This window comes from Podarcis filfolensis (assembly GCF_964270895.1).
Source record: "Podarcis filfolensis genome assembly, chromosome: 2".
NCBI lineage: Eukaryota > Metazoa > Chordata > Lepidosauria > Squamata > Lacertidae > Podarcis > Podarcis filfolensis.
The window spans coordinates 81,835,530-81,857,535 of record NC_139605.1 but is presented as its reverse complement, the minus strand read 5'-3'; the positions used below and the strand labels follow the sequence as shown (position 1 = coordinate 81,857,535).

Genomic DNA, 22,006 nt, shown 5'->3' with positions numbered 1-22,006 from the left:
CTGCTGTACTTTCACAACACTCATTCTCTCCTGGAGTAGATAACTTTAGACCACCTGCCACATGGCCCTGTTCCAGCTTTCTTGTGGAAAATAAGTTGTGGCTCTGCTTGAGATGGGTGTTTTCTCTTGGAGCGGTTGGAACTTCCTGGGAGCGTGGCAACCTGTGCTTTCTCAAGGAGGTGTAAAGGAGCTGTAAGACTAGTGGCAGTTTGGTATCTTTGGACAGAGATGGAAATCTTCACGTGGCATTGGGCAGAGCTGCCACAGTACCTGCCTTGTAGATAATAAACAGTTGCTGTCTCCACCCAGGGTTCATCAGCTTCTCAGTCCTGGAGGAAGTGACTGTGTATTATCACAGGATGATCTGAGGGAGTCCCTGCCCTTTTAAAAACAGCACAACACTGCAGTGTTTGTTTTTAATGTGAAGGTTTGTTGTTGCAGTTCTTTAAGCAGCTTTAAAACAGAAATTTGTTCACCATTACCTAAATACCCTGTGAAACAGTATTCAGAACCTCTCCTTGCCAGTACTGGCCTGCTTCGGTTTCAGAAGCAGTCAAAGTCTGTTCTCCTTAGCAATACTCTCCCTTGTTCTGGTCTCTTCCCCCTTTTCTACTTCTCTTCGGGAGGCTACACTTCCTGATAGGTTCCTTGTATCATAAATCACGTGCAACCCCTCTCCATGCTTAATCCAGAGTGATTCTGCTGCACACTTCCACATGCAGTACAAACATGCACAGGCAGCGTCTCACACTCGGTTTGTAGTTCTGGGCATTCTCCACTCTTGCAAGGCAAAACCTGCAAGCAAAGGAATGCTGCCACCCTGTTGCAGTGCAACGCAGGCCGTCTGTCTAGGAACCATGGATCAGGGAAGAGATAGACTCAGGGTGCTTGTTACTTTCAGGTTTGTGTGAAGAAGGCTCTTATTCCTTGGACTTGATGTGTGGGTTATTTGGTGATCCAGAAGCACTATTCCTTTTTCTAAACTGCTTCCAGAAGTATAACTTTGCTTGGTGAGGTGGGGTTATACCTCTTTCCAAGGTATTTGACAATTGCTTCTGCTGGAAACAGGATGCCAGACTGGTTAGGCTACTGTTTGCATCCACCATGAGTCAATTAAATATATAAGTGTAATTATGAGTCACAATCCTCAGGGAAAAAAGCTGCAGGTTCAGCACTGGAGCAGAATGGAGCAGGGTGAGCATTGTATGTACATAGTTTAGGGCTGTGGTGGATCCCAAGGCTGAAAGGTCATGAGACAGGGGAGTTAAAACATGCTAAACACAAAGTTGGGCTTCTCCTCAGAGGTACGTGGTCTTCTCTACTCGGAGGCCTGACAGTAGAGATTTTCCCACATGCTTAAAAGGCACGTGATGCATGTGGCAAAATACTCTCCAAGGAATTGGTCTTGGCACACTAGTTGTCTGGTCATAACCAGGTGTTAGAAAAACATCAATGAAAATTATTCTGCCATTGGCTTGCTTTATTATCAGCTTCACTCTTCCTCTCTCTCACTAACTTGCTTCCTTCCCTGTAGAAATGCAGACAATTGTCCATCATAAAGGTATGGTTGTGAAGCAAGAATGGATGAGTGAGCCTAGGTCAGCTTAGAGTTAGAGCCTGCCTCTATTGCCGTATAGTCTGTCACTTGATTTCTGGACACAATGTCTTCTTGAGGTGGGAAGTGTCAGGAAATGGTTGGGTCTGTATTTGCATCTTGACTGTTTCCATCTGTTGTTGGCAGAGAATCAAGGAAGGGAGTGTTATTGACCGGATCCAAGTCATCAATGTGGGGGACATGATCGAGTCTATCAATGGACAGAGTCTTATCGGCTGCCGGCATTATGAGGTCGCCAAAATGCTCAAGGACCTGCCCAAAGGCCGCACTTTCACACTGAAGCTTACTGAGCCCCGGAAGGCTTTTGGTAAGTGTATTCTGCACACTCTGAATTGCTGGAAAGTGTGTGGGGGGGGGAGATAAAAATACATCATTCAAGAAATGGGGAGTTGGCAGCGTGCTGTTTCTCAAAGCAACTGTAGCTGAACTTTATTTTCACAAGAAATGGTGGCTTTTGCCCTCTTTTAAACTCTGCCCTTCTGGTCACTGATAGGAGATTCAGTTAGTCCCAGGGGCATGTTTCCATTACAAGCCAATCCACTGGTTAAAGGGGAGGTGAAACTAGGGACTCCGTAATTGCTGGAGGAAAATCTGTGCCTTCCCTTGCTTGAGGACTGCAATTTCTTAGACTGCCTCTAAGTTATAATAACCTGGGGTGGGACATCTTTTTTCGCTCAAGGGTCTCAACATTCCCTCTTGACCAACCCTCTGTATGCCAGCCATGGGTATCACCATCCCACAGACTATTGCATGTAATCTTCCATGCAGGCAGTGCTCAAGCAAAATGTCAAGGGTACTTCAACTAACCTGTTGATGTCTTACTTTACAATAAGGTGGCAGGTGTGGATTAGGCATAGAAAATGAAGCTGCAAGCTAATATCTGGCTTTGCCCTCGGTATTTCATCAAGTTAAAAAGAATTTGATTACCTTTGTACTGGAGCTTTTAAGCCAATTTCCATATCAGATTCCCAGTCAAAAGTAAGGGTATATCTGACTTCGTTTTCAGGAGCACAGCATGAATAACATTTGTACACTTTGGCTAATGACACAGGCTTGTCTTTTGGCTTTCGCTGTGGCAATCAATAATTCTTTCAGTGGCGTACATTCCAAACACTTTCTTTAGGAACTCACACATTGGAGTAGGAAACAGGATCTAAGTTTCTATGATGCACACGTTTAAGAGTAGAAAATTCATCAAAAAGAACCTCTGGTTTCTGTGCACCTTTTATAGGCAGGTTTATAGACTCTTCCTCTAAGGAAGAAGTGTTTTAATACTTGGCAACCACCTGGTGTAATAGGAGAAGGTTGACAAAGGGTGTGTTTGAATTCTCTACTTGCAGCAGGCTGGTTTCCTGTTAGCTTCTAAACTGAACTTTGAGCAAAACATGGTTTACATTTTGCTCATGACATGCAAGACAAAATTGTAAGTTTTGCACCCAATACAGACACACAGAGAAGTTTCCATGATGTGTATGAGCCTAGCTGAGGGAAACACAGAACCTTTCTTCTATTCAAAATGCAGTTTGTTTGTGTCAAAGAATTAGCGAAGAGGCTGGGCTCTGTTTCAGTTGGGAGCAGACTCACCTGAGCTTAAAATTAAGGGAAGTTTGCCCTCTTGCAGTGTGTGCTATTTTTGAAGGTGTACTCTATGTCTGTCTTCAACTTCCTGAGGACCTTTTTAAAAGAAAAAAGGGATAAAAGCAATTTTCTATTTCTTATGGATGGGTGGCTATTCTCAATAATGTGTGGATCACACCTGCTGAAATTTAAATCAAGATAGGTGGCAGAATAAGATTTTGAGTAGCTGTAGAGGACTTTGGTGCCCTGTCTCCTCCTCCTCCTCCTCTTCTCTCTTCCTCCCCTTCCCATCCCCTGCCACTCCAAATGACTATCAAATCCAGAATACATTGTGCAAGATTGCATTATTTATACAGCCCATTTTTCTTGCCACAGAATTTAAATTGTGTGCATGCAGAATTATTTTTCAAGTGCTGTGAGTGTATACAGACCAGAAAATAAGTTTATTTATTTAATATATTTTTTATTAAATTTTCAAATTTTGCATTTCAAATTAAACATCTTTTATTATACCATACATTCATTGACCTCTCTCTCCTTCCAAGGGTCATTTAACTTATCCACCATTCCTGCATATTTTGATCTATGCCTCTAATTCTATTTTCCTATCTTACATTATTTCAATATATATTATACTGTTGAATTTACTTTAATACTGTCAGCGTTTTCAACTGTGCACAATTGTTTTCAATATACTCGACAAAAAATTCCCACTCCTCTTTAAATACCTGTTCTTCTTGCTCCCTTATTCTACTTATTAGACCTACTAACTGCATATTCTATCATCATAAGTTGCTAGTCCTCCTTGCTAAGGACCTCCGTCACTTTCCATTTTGGGGCTAGTAAAATCCGAGCCACTGTTGTTACATATATAAATATGTTTTTCTTGACTCTTGGAAACCTCTGTCTGAACAATTCCTAAGAGAAATGCTTCTGTTTCGAGGGGGGGGCGGGAGTTGTTTTGAACATTTTTTTCATCTCATTATATATCATTTCCCAATATACTTTTAACTTTTTTGCTTGCCCACCACATATGGAAAAAAAGTTCCTTCTCTTTCTTTACATTTCCAACACAAATCGGATTCTGCATTATACATCTTAGCCAATCTACTCAGAGTTAAATACCATCCATGGATCATTTTCATATAGTTCTCTTTCAGTGTGTAGCATGCAGTAAATTTCAAATCATTCTTCCAAAGTTTCTCCCAGAGGTTTAGTTTTATATTGTACCCTATATCCATTCCCCAATGGGTCACTGACGCTTTAACCACCTCGTCTTTTGTTTCCCACTCCAATAATAATTTATACATTTTAGACAGTAGTTTTTCCTTATTCAGCAATAACTCTCTTTCAAATTGTGAGCTTCGGTCCAAAAAGCCATTTTTCTTATCTAATTTAAACATATTGTTTATTTGATGATACTCTACTGTAACCCGATCAGTAACTTGGTTCCTTACTTCTTCCATTGGTTTCAATCTGGGTTCTCTCCCTGAAAAGTCCAACAAGTCTCAAAAGGACTCCCTCTGTCTATCCATATTTATTGTCTTAATTGTAATTGCTTCGGTTGGCTATAGCCATAAGGGTGTTTTTCTTTCCAACAAATTCTTACATTTCTCCCAGACTCTATACAAATTTCTCCCAATGACATGGTTCATGAAACTTTTATATATTTTGGCTTTCCCATACCAGAGACATTCATGCCAGCCAAATTTCATATCGTGAAATATGATAATAAGAAAATAAGTTTATGGCACTGGTTGACAGTTGTGCTGTAACACAGCCAACAGATGTCGCTGGTGCTACAGCACCAGCCTTGCACGGTCTTCAGCAGACTGGACATACTATTTTTGTAGAAAGGACTCTTATTCAAATTAGCTGTGGCCTCATGCCCAGGCAGTTGTTTGTAATTGACCTAATTTGCACATTGGTTTCATGAGCATGGTGAAGGTTCAAGCCACAGCTGAGACATAAATTGCACTGGTTCTGTGCACTGATTTTGTATTAACAAAACAAAACATGGGATACTTTTCAGTAAAGTTCTTCAGAAAATGAGTAAGTTTGGGCTTCATATTGCTCGCCTCCTTTCATCTTTACTTATTTTGAGCAACTACTGTTTTCAAATATCTCTTCCAACTATATTATTATTTATTAGGCTTATATCTTCACCTCCCTCCCAAAGGAACCCAGGGTGGCAAATGTGTCAGTAGTTAAACAATACAGTTAAGAGTTTCTAAAAAATAGTTTAAAACAATCACCTACTCTCGCAGCTCATAATTTCAGGGTTAACACTATCTTTTAGTCATAAAATGCCTGCGTAAAAAGGAACGTTTCAAAAATGCCTCCTGAAAATTAATAATGAAGGAGGCAGATGCACCTTCCTAGGGAGGGTATTCCACAAATGAGGAACCACCACTGAGAAGGCCCAATTACGAGTCTCTGCCAATCCCCACTGGTTTCACTGTTGATCGTAGTCTCAATATGGGTGGTAATTGAAGGTGCTTTTTTAGGTACTTGGGTCCCAAGCTGTTTAGGGTTTTGAATGCTAGTATGTTAGACCTGGTAGTTCACACACAGCCCCATGGTCCCATCAGGCTACCCCACTTACCAACCCAAGAGCCACGTTCTGCATGAGCTGCAGCCTCCAGATCATCTTCAGGGGCTGCCCCACATAGAGCTTATTGCAGTAGTCAAGCAGTTGGTCACCAGAGCATAGCAGCTTCCTAATAATGGATATCTGCAGTTTTCAGGATTCTAACAAGCTTGCACAAATGTGGCACAGGAGCTTCGTTAAGCACCTGCACCATATAATTTACATTATGGTTGAGGGAGTTTTCACATGTGCAGTTCTGGGATTTGGAATGTGCTGGCAAAACCTGGATATACATTTAGTTTAAAATCTCTCTCAGATGCATTAACAAAATATATAGTGCACACAAGTAACTTCAGTATTGGGAGAAAAGCCCTGGAGAGGCAGTCCTCGTTTGAAACTGTGGTGCTGCAGTCTTCTCTCGCCAGCAGAGGTCAGGGTGGCACCAGCTCAATAGCATTCTCTACCCTGAGCCAAATCTCTGCTGGGTGGAAGAAACTCCTTTTACACATCCTCTTCCTAGGCAAGCAGAGAGGGTGGCCCTTGCCATGTAGTAAGGTGGAATAGCTAGCTTTGGGAGAGCAGAACTGGTATCTGAATGGAGCAGCAATTTTTCTCAGTGTTGGCTCAAGTGAGCGCAGAGTGGGGTGGGTTTCCCTTCTCTATCCAGAAGCTTTGCTAGGTCTCTAGAGGAGGGATCCTGCACTTAGTCAGTATAAAATGGGAAGGTTATCCATGATGGGGAAGGAGAAGCAGGATATTCTTAAGTGACCCAGAGGAGAACTGAGGAAGTGAGAGGTTTGTGGAGCAAAACTTGGGCTGGACTTCCCTTGAAAGAAGATGGGCAGGAAGCTCCATGTCGAATACACAAAGCTCAGGTTTTCATTTTATCTCCTGCATGGTGAAGACTCCTGCTCTTAACAACTGTGTTCTGGGTAGGATCCAGCTCCCTTTTGGTCAGAGCCTTGTGCTGTCATTATATTCCTCTGTGGCTGGTGCATTAGGCTGGTTGCCATACAGGATGTCTTTGAATCCTGGTACTAAGTAACCTCCCTGCGCCTGTAGTGTTCTACTTAGCAGAGAGAGCCTAAGATCACATTGCTGGGTAATAACCGCACCTTGGAGTTCTGTGTCTGCGGTGCATCCGCTATGCTTAATGCTTCTTTGTGTTACCCAGAATAGGTCACGAGCAGTTCCAGTTTCTAAATGCATTGCAACCCCTGCTGTGTTTGCAGCACAGCTTATCCATCATTTCAGTCTGCCTCTGCCACTGCAAGTTTCTTCCTCCTTGAGTGACTCACCAGACAGTTCTGGGAAGGATGATTTTCCACTTTCCAAGTTATTCCTTCCTTGGCTGTGGCTGTTGTGTGTGTGTTTGTTCTTCACTTTCATCTCCTCTGCTGGATTAATATTTGTTAGTGCTTCAGGAATGGTTGCACTGATTCCCTCCTCTCCATCATGCAATACTTGGATGTGAATGATGTTCTTTGCTAAGCTGGCTGGCCAGCGGGGGGTGAGGAGAAGAAACACAGAGGAAGAGAGAAACAGAATTAGCACTTTTCCAGTAGAACAATTTTTCCTGTTAATTTTTGGAACCACCAAGTCATCCCCAAATGGGGTTCCATTTATTGCCTAGACACTGGATCATTTTGAAAGCAACCAATGTTGCTCTTTAACCTGCACAGGTATTTCGCAGGTTAGGAGAGCTGAGCTGTGGAATGATTCATTGGTTCCAGAAACAGGGCTTTTGCTTTTGGGATTTGCCAGTGAGACAGCAGCTTGGTTCCAACAACTTGGAACCATAGCGAACAAACCGGTTCTTCTTCCCAGTAAGCCTTGGTGCAAGCCAATACTTGCATAGTCCCTAAAAGAGCCTCATTTGAATGTCTGTTAGCCCCTCTCTCAGTCTGCCTTAGGACAGTGACATTTTATTTTCCTCTTCTTTCTTGCTTTGCTGACCGTTTAGATGAAGAGTTTATGGAGAACTAGAAAATTTGACTGCTATCTTGTGATACTTTGCTTGGCCTAATAAAGGTATTGCCTTAATAAAGATTTTGGAATTTTTCTTCAGTACAGCATTGCTACCTATACTTCTTCGGAGAGAGATATCAGTTACCATTTGAACTCATTTTGTTGTCTGCCTTCACATAACTGTATGAGTTAGGGCATAAACTCTTTGACAACCATCCACATGTCCAGAAAATATATATTTTACAGTAATAACACCAAAGTATTTTTGCTGCAGATAATAAACCGACAGCAAAGTTACTGTCAGGATGGCCTAATAGTATGAATAAGCTCCAACAAAATTTCATATCCTGACATCTTTATAACTTTCCCCCTAATACTTCTGGGATCTACTTGTTTTGAATTTAATGTTGTAAGAGAAATAAACAGGCCACTGACTAGCATTTTGATGTAAAAATAAAATGGCCATTAAAAAAATTATCCAGGTGCCAATTTTTGATGCAGTCGAATGTGTTAGCTGGACCCTTGGTTATGGCTTGGTCTACATTGTGGAATTTTTCATTTCTCTACCAGTATGTGGGACTATACGGTCCTCATGGGCCCACCCTGAAGTAGAGGTCTCTTTCCCAGAAATCCACAAGTGTTCTTTCCACTCATGCCGTAAACCGATTTGAGCTATTGCCTGCTAACTGCCAGGTTCCATCCTTAAACACTTTCATCAATCTCACATCACATATTTGTTTAGACATTGACCCTTTATGTTGGAGCAATGAAAGAATCTCCTGGAGCTGCACTTCCCTTGCTCTTTATCTTTCTAGTTGGTCTTTTTGGTAAAGGCCAATTACTGCAGTCCTCTTGCTATAACAGAGATATGATGGAGGGGGCACTGCTAGAATTGTCCCTAGGCGAATAAAATGGGGGTTCAGGGTGAACAGTCTTAGTCTTGGGAAATCAATACTTTCTCTCCATGCCCTCGTTCTGTGTGTGCACTTTGGTCCTACTGCTTTTCCGTTCCTTTTCATTGGTATTTTAGCTGGCTGTTTAATGCACGGTCTACATTGATGGGCTCCTCTGAATTGCTGTGTGTGTGTCCCCACCCCACCCCTTTCAGATTAGCTATTTCACTGGCTCTCATTGCTCTTCAGAATGAAGGTGATGAAAAGGTTGTTGACGTCTGGACACCTAGCCAAGTCTAAAGGCAGGGGCCAGCCAAGAATACTGTGAGTCTTTGTCGCCCAGTTAGGGTTGTATCATTCCTTGGAATGTCCCCACAATGGAGCTGAAAGGGCAGAGGCAGGAAACCTACAAAGAACAGGGCCAGGAACATCTGGGGATAGTACCCAGCTTCTGGCCAAACACATGTCCCTGCCAGACCAGATAGAACAACCGAGCATTTTATGTGTACTGCTTCTGTCTATGCATTCCCAGCTCCGCCGTAGGGAGCTGTAAGCAGACTCTCAGCAGTTGAGGAGGCCCATGTAGGGTCTGTGTATAACCTCATGCTGGCTGCATGAAGCAGTGGAATTGGACCTGAGTGAATGTTGTTTTTCCCTATTTTGTGTGTGTATGTGTTAGAAACTGTTGCTTATAAATTATGGTTAGGAGAGCAGTCTGTGTAAATCCTTTGCCCTTTCCTTCTTAACCGAGAGCACCTCTTCTCTGTGGCCAAGTGTACTCCTCAGGAAGGGAATGCAAAGCAAGAGCCGCTGCAGCAGAGGAAAACTCATTCTCGTGTCTGTCCCCATGTGAAAGCCAGTGGGCCAGTTTGGAGACCACAGCTCCTGTGCAAGTCTGCCCTAGCATCATAAAACGCAGGGAGGCAGAATATAGAGAGAGGTCCCATTGCTAGGTCTGCATCCTGGTCTTTCCTACAGGCAGCATGTCAGTTCTCAAAGTTGGTGTTCAAGGTTAGCCTTGCCAGTTATTGTCTGTCGCGTGGCTCTTTAATTGTGCCATACGTTTGAGCTCAGCCCAAGCCCATCACAATGTCTAAGGGCAGTCTGCCGCCAAGATTACAGCCTTTTCTGATCTTAAACCTGGCACAGCCGCAGCCCATAATGTGCTAATTTGCACTTGGAGGATAGTGGAATGCTGGAGGGATCTGAGGGTGGGTGTGCTGGAGGCTTGGAGGAGCCAGGCAGCTGCTGCTGGGGATGGTGCCAGGATGTCATGAGCAGGCAGTTGTTTTTCTCTGGATTACTGAACTCTGCAAACCCCAGCTTGCTGGACATGGGGCTCCTCTGTCCTTGTTAACTAGAGAGTGGTTGCCTAGATTGTACAATTTGTACCATGCCTCCTTGCAGCTCTGACATTGGGATTATGTGATAAGGCAAAGGAGAAGGCTGACTTCACTGATGGCAGGGGCAGAGTATTGGGTTCCTCTTCTTGCAGTTTGCCAATTGATCTGTAGAGCCTATTCCCAATCAACATGTCTGTCGATACAATCAAGAAGTGTAGTTTCAGAAAAGCACTATTAATCTGTCTTGCCAGTGCCGCCGCCACCCTAGGGTGGCCGGGCTGATGCACCATGAGGAGCCAAGGCCACTGGAGATGAGGCACCTCAGGAAAATACGTATCAGCCATCTGGCGTTACATGTCTTTAGCTGTCCCTGGAGAAAACTCTGCTTATAATTACAGACAACACCACAGCTGTGTGCACATAAACAAGGAAGGAGCACATGTGTGTGTTGTGGAACAACCTGGCAGGTCCTTGGGAGCAGTGTATTGAAGCACCGGATGAATCACATTGGTGTGACACAAGCACGAAGTGTGCTGATGTATGTGGCAAAAAGGGAGGAGTTACTTTCTCAAAGAGAAGAATACTGGCCTGTGCAATCTTCCTCTAGTTTTAGAGAAGGATCTCAGTTTGGTGGTAGACCACAAGATTTGCATGCTTGGGCATCTCCAGTGAGGGCTGGGAAGGACCCTTGTTTGCAGCCTTGGAGAACCTCCTCTCAGCCTGGATCATGGTGAAGAACCAGCAGCCTGCAGTGCAGATGTTTCCCGTAAAGTCTTTGTGACCACATAGGGGTGTGTGATATTTGAGGAGTTGGTAAGAATGGCTCATTCTGCCTTGCCCATTTATGGCATTTGCCCCCTTGTGTGGCCATTAGGAAGAAAAAGTCCCATGAACACAAATTGGATCTTTTTATAAGCCAAATTCCTATGCAAGGGAAGAGAGAGAAGCATGGAGTGGAGATAGCTCAGGAGGAAGATCTACATGACTGAGTATGGCTGATCAAAAGTAGCTTTGGCTTTGGCTCTGCCAACATTTGGCTTTGGAATGCAGCCCCACAAGATTACCCAAAGGCTGGCTATACAGCCTTTGACCTTAAAAAGGCTCCTTGCTCATGGTGTGGACAATTCTGAGCTAGATAGACCAACCTGCTGCCATCTGTATGTTTTGAACTGCAACTCCCATGGTATGAGCCCTGGCCAGTGGTCAGGGATTATGGGAATTGTAGTCCAAAACATGGAGAGCACCAGTTTAGGGAAGGCTGCCATAGAGTGCTGGCCTGGCCTCTCATGCAAATCAGGAATTGCTCTACCTGTCTGGCTGATAGAAGAATGACTGCACAATCTCTCATTATGAATGCAGGCAATTATAGTGAACTATAGAAAACCTAAGTTGTTCCTTTATAAATGAAGAGCTAGGAGCATGTAGAAGAGGTGCTAAGCTTTTGCTCCAGAGCTGCCTCTCACTGTCTCTTTTGGAATCTCTGTTTCTTACTTATTAAGTGTCTGAGTTACTGCATTGAAAGTATATGTTGCAATGGCTTCTCACGTCGATAACAAAAGCATTTCTTTCTCCTCTGGCAATTAACTAAAGTTTTCTATAGAAGTGACTGTTGAAGCCTGTCCTCCAGTTGGAAAGACCTGCTCTAGCCTGGAACATGAATGTAGTCCTCATTAAATTAATGCGAGACACTCACACACTGCTGCCCAAAGCTTGGCCATTTCTTCTTGATTATGCTTACGCAGAAGCACGTGACCACTCTCGTGCACACATCTGCCTTATAAGCTGGCAGACTAATCTTCATGACAAAGGAAGTCAATGCCTCATCCCAGCGACATTCCTAGAATATTGTGTTCTTCCATTCCCAGCCAGGGCTTTAACCTGCCAGTTACTTTTCCAGGACCACACACTGGATTGGAGGCTGCCTCCCACCAATTAGTTGTGTTGGGCATCTGACTTCAGAGAAAAAAGCAAATTCAAAAGCCTCAGCACTTGTTTTAATTCCTTTTTCAAAGCTGCCCCCGTGTCATTGCACACTTATGTTATGACAGAGATTTTAAGCAATTATTTGAACTAATATGAAGTGCTTTTTAGTTCCTTTGGGCAGGAAATCTGCATGGACTTTTGAGCTTATTCAACTAGGCCAGTGTATACCACAGAATATACAGGGGGAAAATAGCTTTGCAGAAGTTTTCCATTTCTAAGCACTGCTTTCCTGCTGATAGACTCAGATCATATGCTGGGTTTGGGAGGATATCGCTGCAGTTCTGTATTCTTTTGCACCATTCATCACCCTTCCATTAACTGGTTGTGAAAAAGAGTGGTGCTTCCATTCCATGAAAGCCTTCCCCAATCTAGTGCCCTCAAGATATCTTGGACAAAATCCCCTATTTTCCCCAGCCAGTTTAGTTGGCTAATCCTATTAAGTGCTTCATTAAAGAATTGATACTTTCCATGTCCCTCCATAAAGTGCCCCATGTTAATGTCATCAGATTAACACATCTGCCACAGACCCTCTGTTCATGTAGTTCAACACAATGTTCTGTGGGCAAAAATGCAAAGTGTCTGAGATAAAATATTATCTCGTGCATTTCCACTGTAAACTATACAGAAAGGCCCACTATATGCAGTGGCCTTCCTGTTACTGCTTGTAAGTGGCGAGAGTGCTTTGGATAATGTTGCTTGGAGGTTAGAGAATACCGTATTTTTCGCTCTATAACACGCACCCGACCATAACACGCACGCAGTTTTTAGAGGAGGAAAATCCGTAGGCATGCCACCCGTAGGCATACCCTCCATAACACGCACAGACATTTCCCCTTACTTTCTAGGAGGAAAAAAGTGAGTGTTATGGTGCAAAAAATACGGTAAGTTTACAAGTGGTATGAACATAAACTACAGGGAAGGAAGCATCCAGATCAGCAACAGGCCAGACAGTTGCAGCTGTTTAAAGAACTGCTCAGTCAGCCAACCCTCCTTATCAGGTACTCGATGAACCACCACAAACCAGTGATGGCAACAGGGGCCCAAAGCAATTGCAGAAGTCGGGAAATGGCAAGGAGATTAGGACATTGTGGCTGATGGTTTCACCACCCTCATACACTGTTCAGAGGAAGTGAGCAAAGACTGCTTTCTCAAGCTTGCAGAATTTGTACGAAACCTTGGCAGAGGTAAAATACTGGCGGGGAAAGAAATGCCCATCCTGTTTGTACTGCGGTTGGGTGCACAGGGTGTGAGCCACCTAACAGGTCCCATCAGCAGAAGCCCTGTGCTAGGACTTCGGCTTGGCAGAGGGGCTTTCCCCTCTCTTCTCCCCGCATAGCCTCTTCAGTTGGCTTGAGGAGGAGGTCAGGAGAACCCCCAGAACTGTGTGTAGGGGGAGGAGAGGAGGGACTCATTCCACTTGCCAGCTATGATGCTTGTGCCAATAGAATGATCAGCTCAGGCAGTGCTGAATTCTTCCACAGTGTCCACTACAGGCTGCTGAGGGACTGGAGCTGAGGGTGTGTGAGAGAAAGACAGGTGACTGCCTTGTGGTTTTCCTTTCCATGTTTCCAGGTATAATGTGAAGAGAACAGTCTGTATTTTGGATTAGGAGCTCACAGATCTCCTTGTAGGAAGTTGTAGAACTTGTGCCCCTCTGCCTGCTGCTGCCCTGCAATCCCCATCAGCCATGGCCAGTGTGAGCAGTGGTCAGGGATAGGGACCAGTGAGAGTTGTAATCCATCAACCTCTGGAAAGCTATAGGTCCCCTGCCCCTGCCATAGGCAGTATGTTCAACAATAACCTGAAAGCGTGGAAAGGTCCACTTGACACACTGGTACAAACCCTGAATTAACTGCTCTTCTGCTCCATGTGAAATGGCCCTCTGCATCTCCTCTGCCCAACATAGCTCTGTTATCACTATCTTGTTTTTGATTATGCTTACCTTGTTGGGGTAGAGTTCTTGTAAGTTTGCTCCCCCTGCTACTGTTCTTGCCCCGCATCTCTCCCTTGGTGTTGACACAGCTGGCTTCTTCCAACATCACTCTTTCTATTCTTGCCTTTAGAAAGAATGTCTAATTCAGACTGTCCTCCATTGCTAGACTTTACCCCCCTCCACTTCCCCTTTCCCTTTTCCTCTATCTGGGAACTCGGTGCTGCAGAGGCGTTGACCCCTTGGCAGGCCATGGATCTAACAGGACAAATTCCCTCTCCCTAGGGGCTTTAATTGATTTTTCGGCTGAACTTAACAGTGCCTCAAGAGGCACGTAGACTCAGAAGGTGCAGTTCTGGCAAGGGCTATGGAAATATGACATCTGCAGGCATGGGAGCTGCTGCTGAGAAGATGTCTTTTTTGTTTTATTTGAGCATTGGGATGTGAGAAGGAAATGGGCCTGATGTGTTTTGGGGATGGATATATATATATATATATATATATATATATATATATATATATATGTCTTCAGCTACGTAGAATGGCATTTCCTAAGCTTGCTTCACAGTGGTCTCCTTGCCATCACTCCCCTGTTAGCTTCCACTGTGGAAGGATGGTCCTTACCATTGCTCTTGCCTACACCATTTCTTGAATGCCTCTCTCAATCTCTGCCCTTTCTTTCTTTCTTTGGTTGGTTGGTGCATGTTGCCCCACACATCATATCCTCCCCAGTTCCACTGACATCCCGCTTACCTATCTGTGCACTTGGCATACTAAAATGTGTTTCTTCCTAGAGTTCTCCTTTTTGAATTATTCCCCCCACCAAACCATTGCTTTTTAAAGTCGTATCATTCTTGTACAGTGGTACCTTGGGTTAAGTACTTAATTCGTTCCAGAGGTCCGTACTTAACCTGAAACTGTTCTTAACCTGAAGCACCACTTTAGCTAATGGGGCCTCCTGCTGCTGCCGTGCCGCCAGAGCACGATTTCTGTTCTCATCCTGAAGCAAAGTTCTTAACCTGAAGCACTATTTCTGGGTTAGCGGAGTCTGTAACCTGAAGTGTATGTAACCTGAAGCGTATGTAACCCGAGGTACCACTGTACTTTGACAGTCAGTGATACTGGCTGGGTGTCACTTGCTTGGAATTGGACTTGGGCAAATTGGTCTTCTCTAGATATGCCAACGGCTTCATGACCGCTTCACAGTGTGTGGTAGTCGTGGAAAACATTTTTCCCTTTTGATTCTGAGCTTGAAGCACTTCTATGTGAACTTCCCGTACATGCATGGACCTTCACCTCTGTGCTTTTGGCACGTGACTGCAAACCGCCTTAAAATGTGGGTCAGTATTAACATGCTGAAAACTGTGTGTTTCTTTTTCATGTTTCTTTTCATGCAGTCACTTCATATGGAAAACATTCTGTTGGGCTTGTTTCTAAGCTGGGACCACCAGCATGCAGACTCTGCAAAAAAGCTCACCAAGCTTTTTTCTTGCTCTGTTCCAGATATGATCAGTCAGCGGTCTGCAGGAGGCAAACACAGCGGGAGCGCTCAGCTTGGCACAGGAAGGGGCACCCTGCGGCTTCGGGCCAAAGGACCAGCTACTGTGGAGGAACAGGTATGTGTTCAGCAAGCTCAGAAATGTAGAGCAGAAGGATCAGCAGCTCTGCTCTGCTCCACTTTTTTCCAAGAGTGGTTTAGAGCAGGTGTCCACAAATCCATCCCCCTCTGGTGAGAGGGATGCCCAGCAGCATATTTTCCCCTGCCCCTGAGCTCTTCCTTGTGGCATGGTTTTAGAGGAAGGGGGAGAAGGAGCAGCCATCTCTCCTGTTTCTCTCATCTCCTCCTCCCTGCTTCTCCTTCAAGTTATTGTGCCGACCAGAGAAGTAAAGGGATGTTATGATGGTATTGGTGGCAAGAAGGATAGTCCAGCTGATACACGCAGCCCTGGGTTGGTACTCTTCCTCACAGCCTTCATGCCTCTTCTGAAGACAGAGTCACATGTGGTCCCCGGATAACCAGCTCTAGAGTCTCCCACTCTCCAATCTCTACCAAAATTCTTCAGCCACATTGCAGCCATTTTGTTCTGCATTAGACCCACTGGCCCTGTCAGCTGGTAGCCGTAGCCAAGTCGCAGCTGGCACCCCCCAAGTTAATAGAGAGGAAAACAGACATTGTTGCTGCTTCAGTCGTTGTGTTCTTCCCCTTCACAGCCATCTGCATTTGAGGAAAAGGCCATCGAGAAGGTTGATGATCTTTTGGAGAGTTACATGGGCATCCGTGACACAGAGCTAGGTGAGTTGCCGCTACCTTTCCTCTTTTAATCTGGAAATAAACCACCCAAAGCAAACTAGTTAAGAGACTGGAGCCTCCCTGTAGATGCTGGCATCACCCCTTGATTTGCACACCTTTCCAATGCTGGAATGGGAGCCAGTGTGAAGCTCTGCCTGTGCCTCTGTCTCAGTTGTTGTGTAGGCTTGTGAGCTGTTTGGGGTGTGGAGGAGATGCTCACCTCTGGCTTTCTTTCCTTTCCCCCACATAGCTGCTACCATGGTGGAGCTGGGAAAGGACAAACGGAATCCTGACGAATTTGCTGAGTCCCTGGACGAGCAGCTGGGGGACTTTGCCTTCCCCGATGAGTTTGTCTTCGACGTCTGGGGAGCGATTGGCGATGCCAAGGTTGGGCGCTACTAGGACTCTGCGCCCTCTGCTGGACCCTGCAGGCAGGACTACTAGGCAGGCCACTGGTGGGCCTGGCACACCACTGTGCCCTCACTTCGATGCTGGGCCACACCTGCCTCCTTTCCCTAGGGGCTGGAGAGGCCCTCAAGCAATAAGTCACCTGCATTAATGACTGGAGTGTAATGTGAATGGGGGCCAGAATCACTGCTGCTGACCACCTCTTTGTGCATGAGGCTCCCTCAGACCTGAACACAGTCTGCTAGGAGTCCCTTGCTGCCAGTTCTTGGCTTCTGCCACTCTGCTCATACAGTTTGCTGTTCTCAGGGAGATGCAGCTGCTCCTTGCTGGTTTCCAGGCCTATCCTTGAACGAGGATATGCAGGCATCCTGATAGGCAGTTAGTCTGGGGGGAATCTCACAGGCACTCTCGGGTGACGGATGAGGCTGGGGTGAGTTCGGATGGGTTTGGACAGCCCTGACACAACCATTTGGGTGGGTGGGCAGGTGCGGCAAAAGCTCCTCACTGTGCATATCTGCACTGCGTAGGCCAAGAGGGTACACACATGCATCCCTCTTATTCCAGCAGGAACATCTTCCGCTGGTCCAGCTCCAATCCATTTTGGTACAATATGCACTGGGAAGCTGCTTCTCTTGCCACAGGTGGACCTCATTTCATAGCTGCTCTCTCTTGCTTGATCCTCATAGCTTGGCTTTGGGTAGTAAATGCGAGAGAGGCACTCAGAAATCAGAGAGCATCAGATTACAAGGTAAAAAAAAAACTGGTGGAGGAAATAAAGTCCCAGACCCCAATCTTGTTTTCTAGAGAGGTCCTTTCCTTCCATGTGGCTAGGCAGTCCTTCCAGCTGAGTTTCAGCTGCTGGTCCTACCCTGCCTAAGAAAGCCTGCCTCTGCTTCCCGGCCCCATCGCCAGCTGTTGAACTTGAATCCATTTTGAGTGGCAGTCTCAAGCTTCCTTTGGTTGGGCATGGCTGAGAACAGCTGGCAGCAGAGACACAAGGCTGTATAGGCAGCCACTCCCCCTTCCCCTGAATGGGTCTGGCTTGTCCTGCCCCCAACCACTTCCCCAGAGGGAAGCGTGGTTTCAAGGCCCACCTCCTCTTTAACCGCCACCCCCCATCTGCAGCTGAGCTTCTTGCCCCCAGTTACTCACTTTGTGGATAGTACAAAGATTGTCGTCCCATGTGACTCACTGGCGATGAGCCATTGCTGAGCCTGTCACACCAGTGGCATTCCCCCATCCCAATTACTGCTGGGAATATTCCCTTACTGGACTGGTTCTGGGGAACTCCTCTGCTCAGGGTGCTGCTGCTTGGCACTGGGGATGTTCCCAGAGGGCAGCAAAACCACAAGCAGCAACAGCAGTAGGTTCTCCTTGCGGTCTGGGTTTGGGCATGTCCTTGTCGAGATCTGTCTTTGACTAACCTGTCCAACTTTGTCATACTGACCTACCTCCTAGGGTGGCCCAGTTAATAATGCCTGAAAAGCTGCCTCTGTTAAATTATTGATATTCTCTCACTGACACTACACGCGCGCACACACACACACACACACACCCAAATGTTGGGCCTCTTCCCTGTACTGTATCCCAATACTGTAGTTCAGGCACTGTCTGGTCACCCTAGGAGCCATGAAGGCCCCCTCCCTCTTCAATTACACCTCACAGCCCCAATCCACCTACTGTATCTCTTTAAGACACTAACCCCAAGTAGGATGTGGAGCCTAGTTGCCCTCGGGACCCACACCTCATGCTCAGAGTGGGTGAGGTTTCTGCCAAGCCTTGCTGCCTTCCTGTGCCCTGGCACTGGAAGCCTTGTGGGTAGACCAGGCACCACATTCTCCTTGGGCATATTTTTGTATTCTATGTGTAAAGCATCTTTAAGATAAAAATATATTGACATTACTAAATTGTTTTTTGCCTGCATGTGTGTTTAAGGGGTGTGTTGTGGGGAGGTGAGGTACAGAGTGCCCACAAGTGGAGTTCTGGCTTATCCCATCTCTTGGCCGACACAGACAAAAATTAAAACTTCCTCTGTGGAGGAAATGGGAGGAGTTGGGACCCAGCCAGTTAGGGTGGTGTTGCAGATCTGGGTAAGCAAGACGGTTCTCTGGTTGCTGCTAAGGGAGAAGTGAGCAAGTGCGTGTAGCAATTACCTCAAAAGAGAGGTTGCAGGTGGCACATTGGGAAAAAGGAAACTACCCAGAGAATTACCCAGTAAAACAACTGCAGTACCCTAACTTCATGGCCAGGTGCAACCTTTTCCTGGGGGGTTTCTATGCTTGAGCCCTGTCAGAGCAACAACATAAAAATAATGTGTCTCGTTTGCTAGGGGTCTGCCTCTGGAGTGAGAGCAAATAACCTCAAAGAAGTCGTTCGATTTCTGCCCTGTGATATTTGTGTTTCCTTGGCTCAAATATTTCTAAATCTCCCTGCTTGGAGCAGTCCAAATATTAAACGGGTTGGTGAGGGCTGGGTTGGAAATGGCCCTGCATGTGAAGTGGAACCAGATGCTGCACTGTGTGCAGCCAGCAATTTCATTTTAATGGGCACTCTGAGATTCTACAGCTCCTAGTAAGCTGTGTAGGCCCTTGAATGCTCTGGTCATGTGGTATTGGAAGGAGTTGCTTCCCCCTTCCCAGGTACATACCAATTCTCCCCCCACCTTAGAATCAAATTAGCAGGGATGTGTCAGATGCCCGCCCTTTGATGGGCCGCAGTGTTGCTTATGGCAGTCTTGTCTTCCAGTCTTCTTGCTGCAACCACTGTACCAGGCCATGCTTAGTCAACAAGATGGAGCTTGAGCTTTCTGTCTCCGCTGCTGGAAGAAGCATCGGGTAGGACTATTGTGGCTATGTTTCTGAGAAGCAACAAGCAGGAACAAACACGCCATCCTGCCGGCTGATTGGGGGCTGGGAAATGGGATGGCTTCCCCCCATGGGAGGCAAGGCGCAAACAATGAGGGGGAAAAGGCCAACTTGTTCATCCCCTGTCAGGATGCACAAGACAATTAGCTGGGCCATACAGGTCTAAACAGGGATTCAGCAAGCCATTGTAGTAACTGATCTGCATTTTCATACATCATGAAACTGGTTCTATACAGGGTGTCTGGGAGCACTCTAGCTGTGATGGTGTTAAGGGTCCAAGTTTGCTCCTAAAATACTGAGAGCAAAGTTACTTGCCCATCCATTCCTTAGCTGCAGCCCTGCTGCCGACATTTTAGTGCAATTCACCCCTGGGAGTGCCTGCATTGAGCTGAATGTGCCACACAAAAGCAATTGGAAGGATGCTTGTTTTGAAGCCTGCATGACGTATATTGCCGTCTGTGTTTTATTTACCTTTTGGTAGTTGGACTTGGACCTGTTCCATCCCTTAAAGTTGTTTTAAAGAGCACAGTAAGAAATAATAGGATGTCTCCCAGAGAAAACCAAGACTCCACCCTTGTAAACAGCTGCTTCTCCATGTAGGATGATGATGCCCTGGAGAAGCTACTCTCCTCATTCCACTCCACCTCACCCCAGAAGCACTTGTAGTCTGCTCTCTCCTACACCCACACACTGTTCTGTGGGTTCCCCTGGTGCATGTGCACACACCCCGAGTCAATTTATTTTTTTTGGGGGGGGGAGCCTTGCTCTGCTAGTGGGAACCCTTGTGTGGGCTTCCATTAGTGGAACTCATTATCTGAATCCTGCTCTGTGTGTTGTTCTGGCTTTTTGGGTGGCTTATTTCAGATGTCCAACCTAGCAACTTTATTTCCTGGTATTAAAAACACACTTCTCTGGACCGAGCACTCAGAAGTAGTGCAAAATCCTATTCCCCGTATATCTTTGGGGGAGGTAATTTTGTACATGCTGCAGAAGGGGAGAGTGGGAGAGAATTGGGTGCAAATGCCTTGCTAAATGGTGTGAGAGTCTTCAGGGACCGCTATTACATTGCAGCTGTTAGAGGAGTTTTTTAAGACCAGCTTGGCAATCCTGTTGGAATGGTGCAGCAGGGACTACTTAGCCTTTGACTTGAATAGGGAAGGGAGAAAAGACACATGCTGCCTTTCAAGAATATAAGAAAAAGATTTGTAGATAAGAACAAAACTCCATCTGGTCTGGTCCCAGCATGATTTCTTTGGAAATTCCAGCAGGACGTGGAGGCAACAGCCTTCCTTTGTGCGTTTTCAGTATGAGGTACTCCAAAGGATGCTTTAGGGATAGGCGACCTGTGGCCCTCCAGATGTTGTTAGACTACAGTACATCTCTCATAATCCTTGACCATTGGCTATGCTGGGCTGATGGAAGTTGGAGTCCAACAACTTCTGGGGGGGGGGTCACAGATTCCCCATCCCTGGTGGCTTGGCTTTCTTTGCACTCAGGTGGTGGAGCTACCATGGCCTTCGTAAAGCAATCAAGAGATAGCAGCCAGCAGTGCTTTGTGGGGGAATGAATTCCACAGATTAATTCTGCATTGTGTGAAGAAGTTCCTTTCATTTAACCTCCGAGGACTGCTTTTACCAATGGTACAAGCAAGGGTAAAAAGAGTATGTGAGGAAGTGTGTTGCATGTAATGATTTGTCATAGTCATGCAGCCCTCAATCAAAATAGGACTTACAAGCATTGGTAGACCTGCTGGTGCAGGAGAGAAGGTGGCTGGGCAGATGGGATGGGGCAAGTGTATGATTGGGGAGACAAGGACTCGCCTTTTTCCCACAGCTTGAATTTGCTCTTGGAGCACTCGAGTGAAAATATTTCCTTGCAGTCAACACGCTAGCTTGGAAGGTGTTGTCTGGCAATTGAGTCACATTCCTGCTGTAAGCAAGCAAGCAAACAAAAACCCTTTTATTTGGATAAATTTGATGAGCAGCCAGATAGAGCACATAGTATTCAAACATTTATGAGAACTAATTTGACACTTCACCCAGCCATAAGAGTCAGCTTTTTCCAGTCCAGTAGTGCTAGGAAGCTGGCCTACAGATGTTCTTGGCTAGCAGCCTCCCTCTTTACCCAGAACTGGTTAATGGTCTGTCTAACTATGATCACCCCCTGTTCTGCTAAACAGGTTCCCATTCTCAACATCTCCCTTGGCTCCTGCTGTCTGTAGGGCCCAGTACCGTGGTACCTCTAGTTATGTACTCGATCCGTTCCGGGGTGCCGTTTGCACCCCGAAAAGTCCGCAACTAGAGTGCCGCTTCTGTGCATGTGTGAGGTGTGCAGAGCTCTTCTGCACATGTGCGCAGGGTAAAACCTGGAAGACTGATGTAACGAGGTACAACTGTACACACAAGTCCTAGGTATGCACTCAAGTGGAGAGATGTTGTCTGTGGGCCTGAAGATCACTCAAATAGGCAGCAACCAAATTATAGTTCAAACTACTTGCCAAATGTGGAAAAGTGGCCCCGAGCCTTCATCCTTCAGAGTAGCTGG

General features: G+C 45.8%; 1 protein-coding gene across 4 annotated transcripts in view; it reads left to right on the top strand.

Moving 5' to 3' along the window:
• Positions 1–18,505, top strand: part of GIPC1 (GIPC PDZ domain containing family member 1) — a 30,462-nt gene extending 11,957 nt beyond the window's left edge. For all 4 annotated transcript variants that reach the window (XM_083597611.1, XM_083597609.1, XM_083597610.1 and 1 more), the window contains 4 exons: positions 1,742–1,922; positions 15,404–15,516; positions 16,112–16,193; positions 16,441–18,505. In XM_083597611.1, coding sequence (XP_083453737.1) covers positions 1,742–1,922; positions 15,404–15,516; positions 16,112–16,193; positions 16,441–16,592 — 528 coding nt within the window. In that variant the 3' untranslated portion in view covers positions 16,593–18,505. The remainder of the gene's footprint in view (positions 1–1,741; positions 1,923–15,403; positions 15,517–16,111; positions 16,194–16,440) is intronic.
• The last annotated feature ends 3,501 nt before the right edge of the window (positions 18,506–22,006 follow it).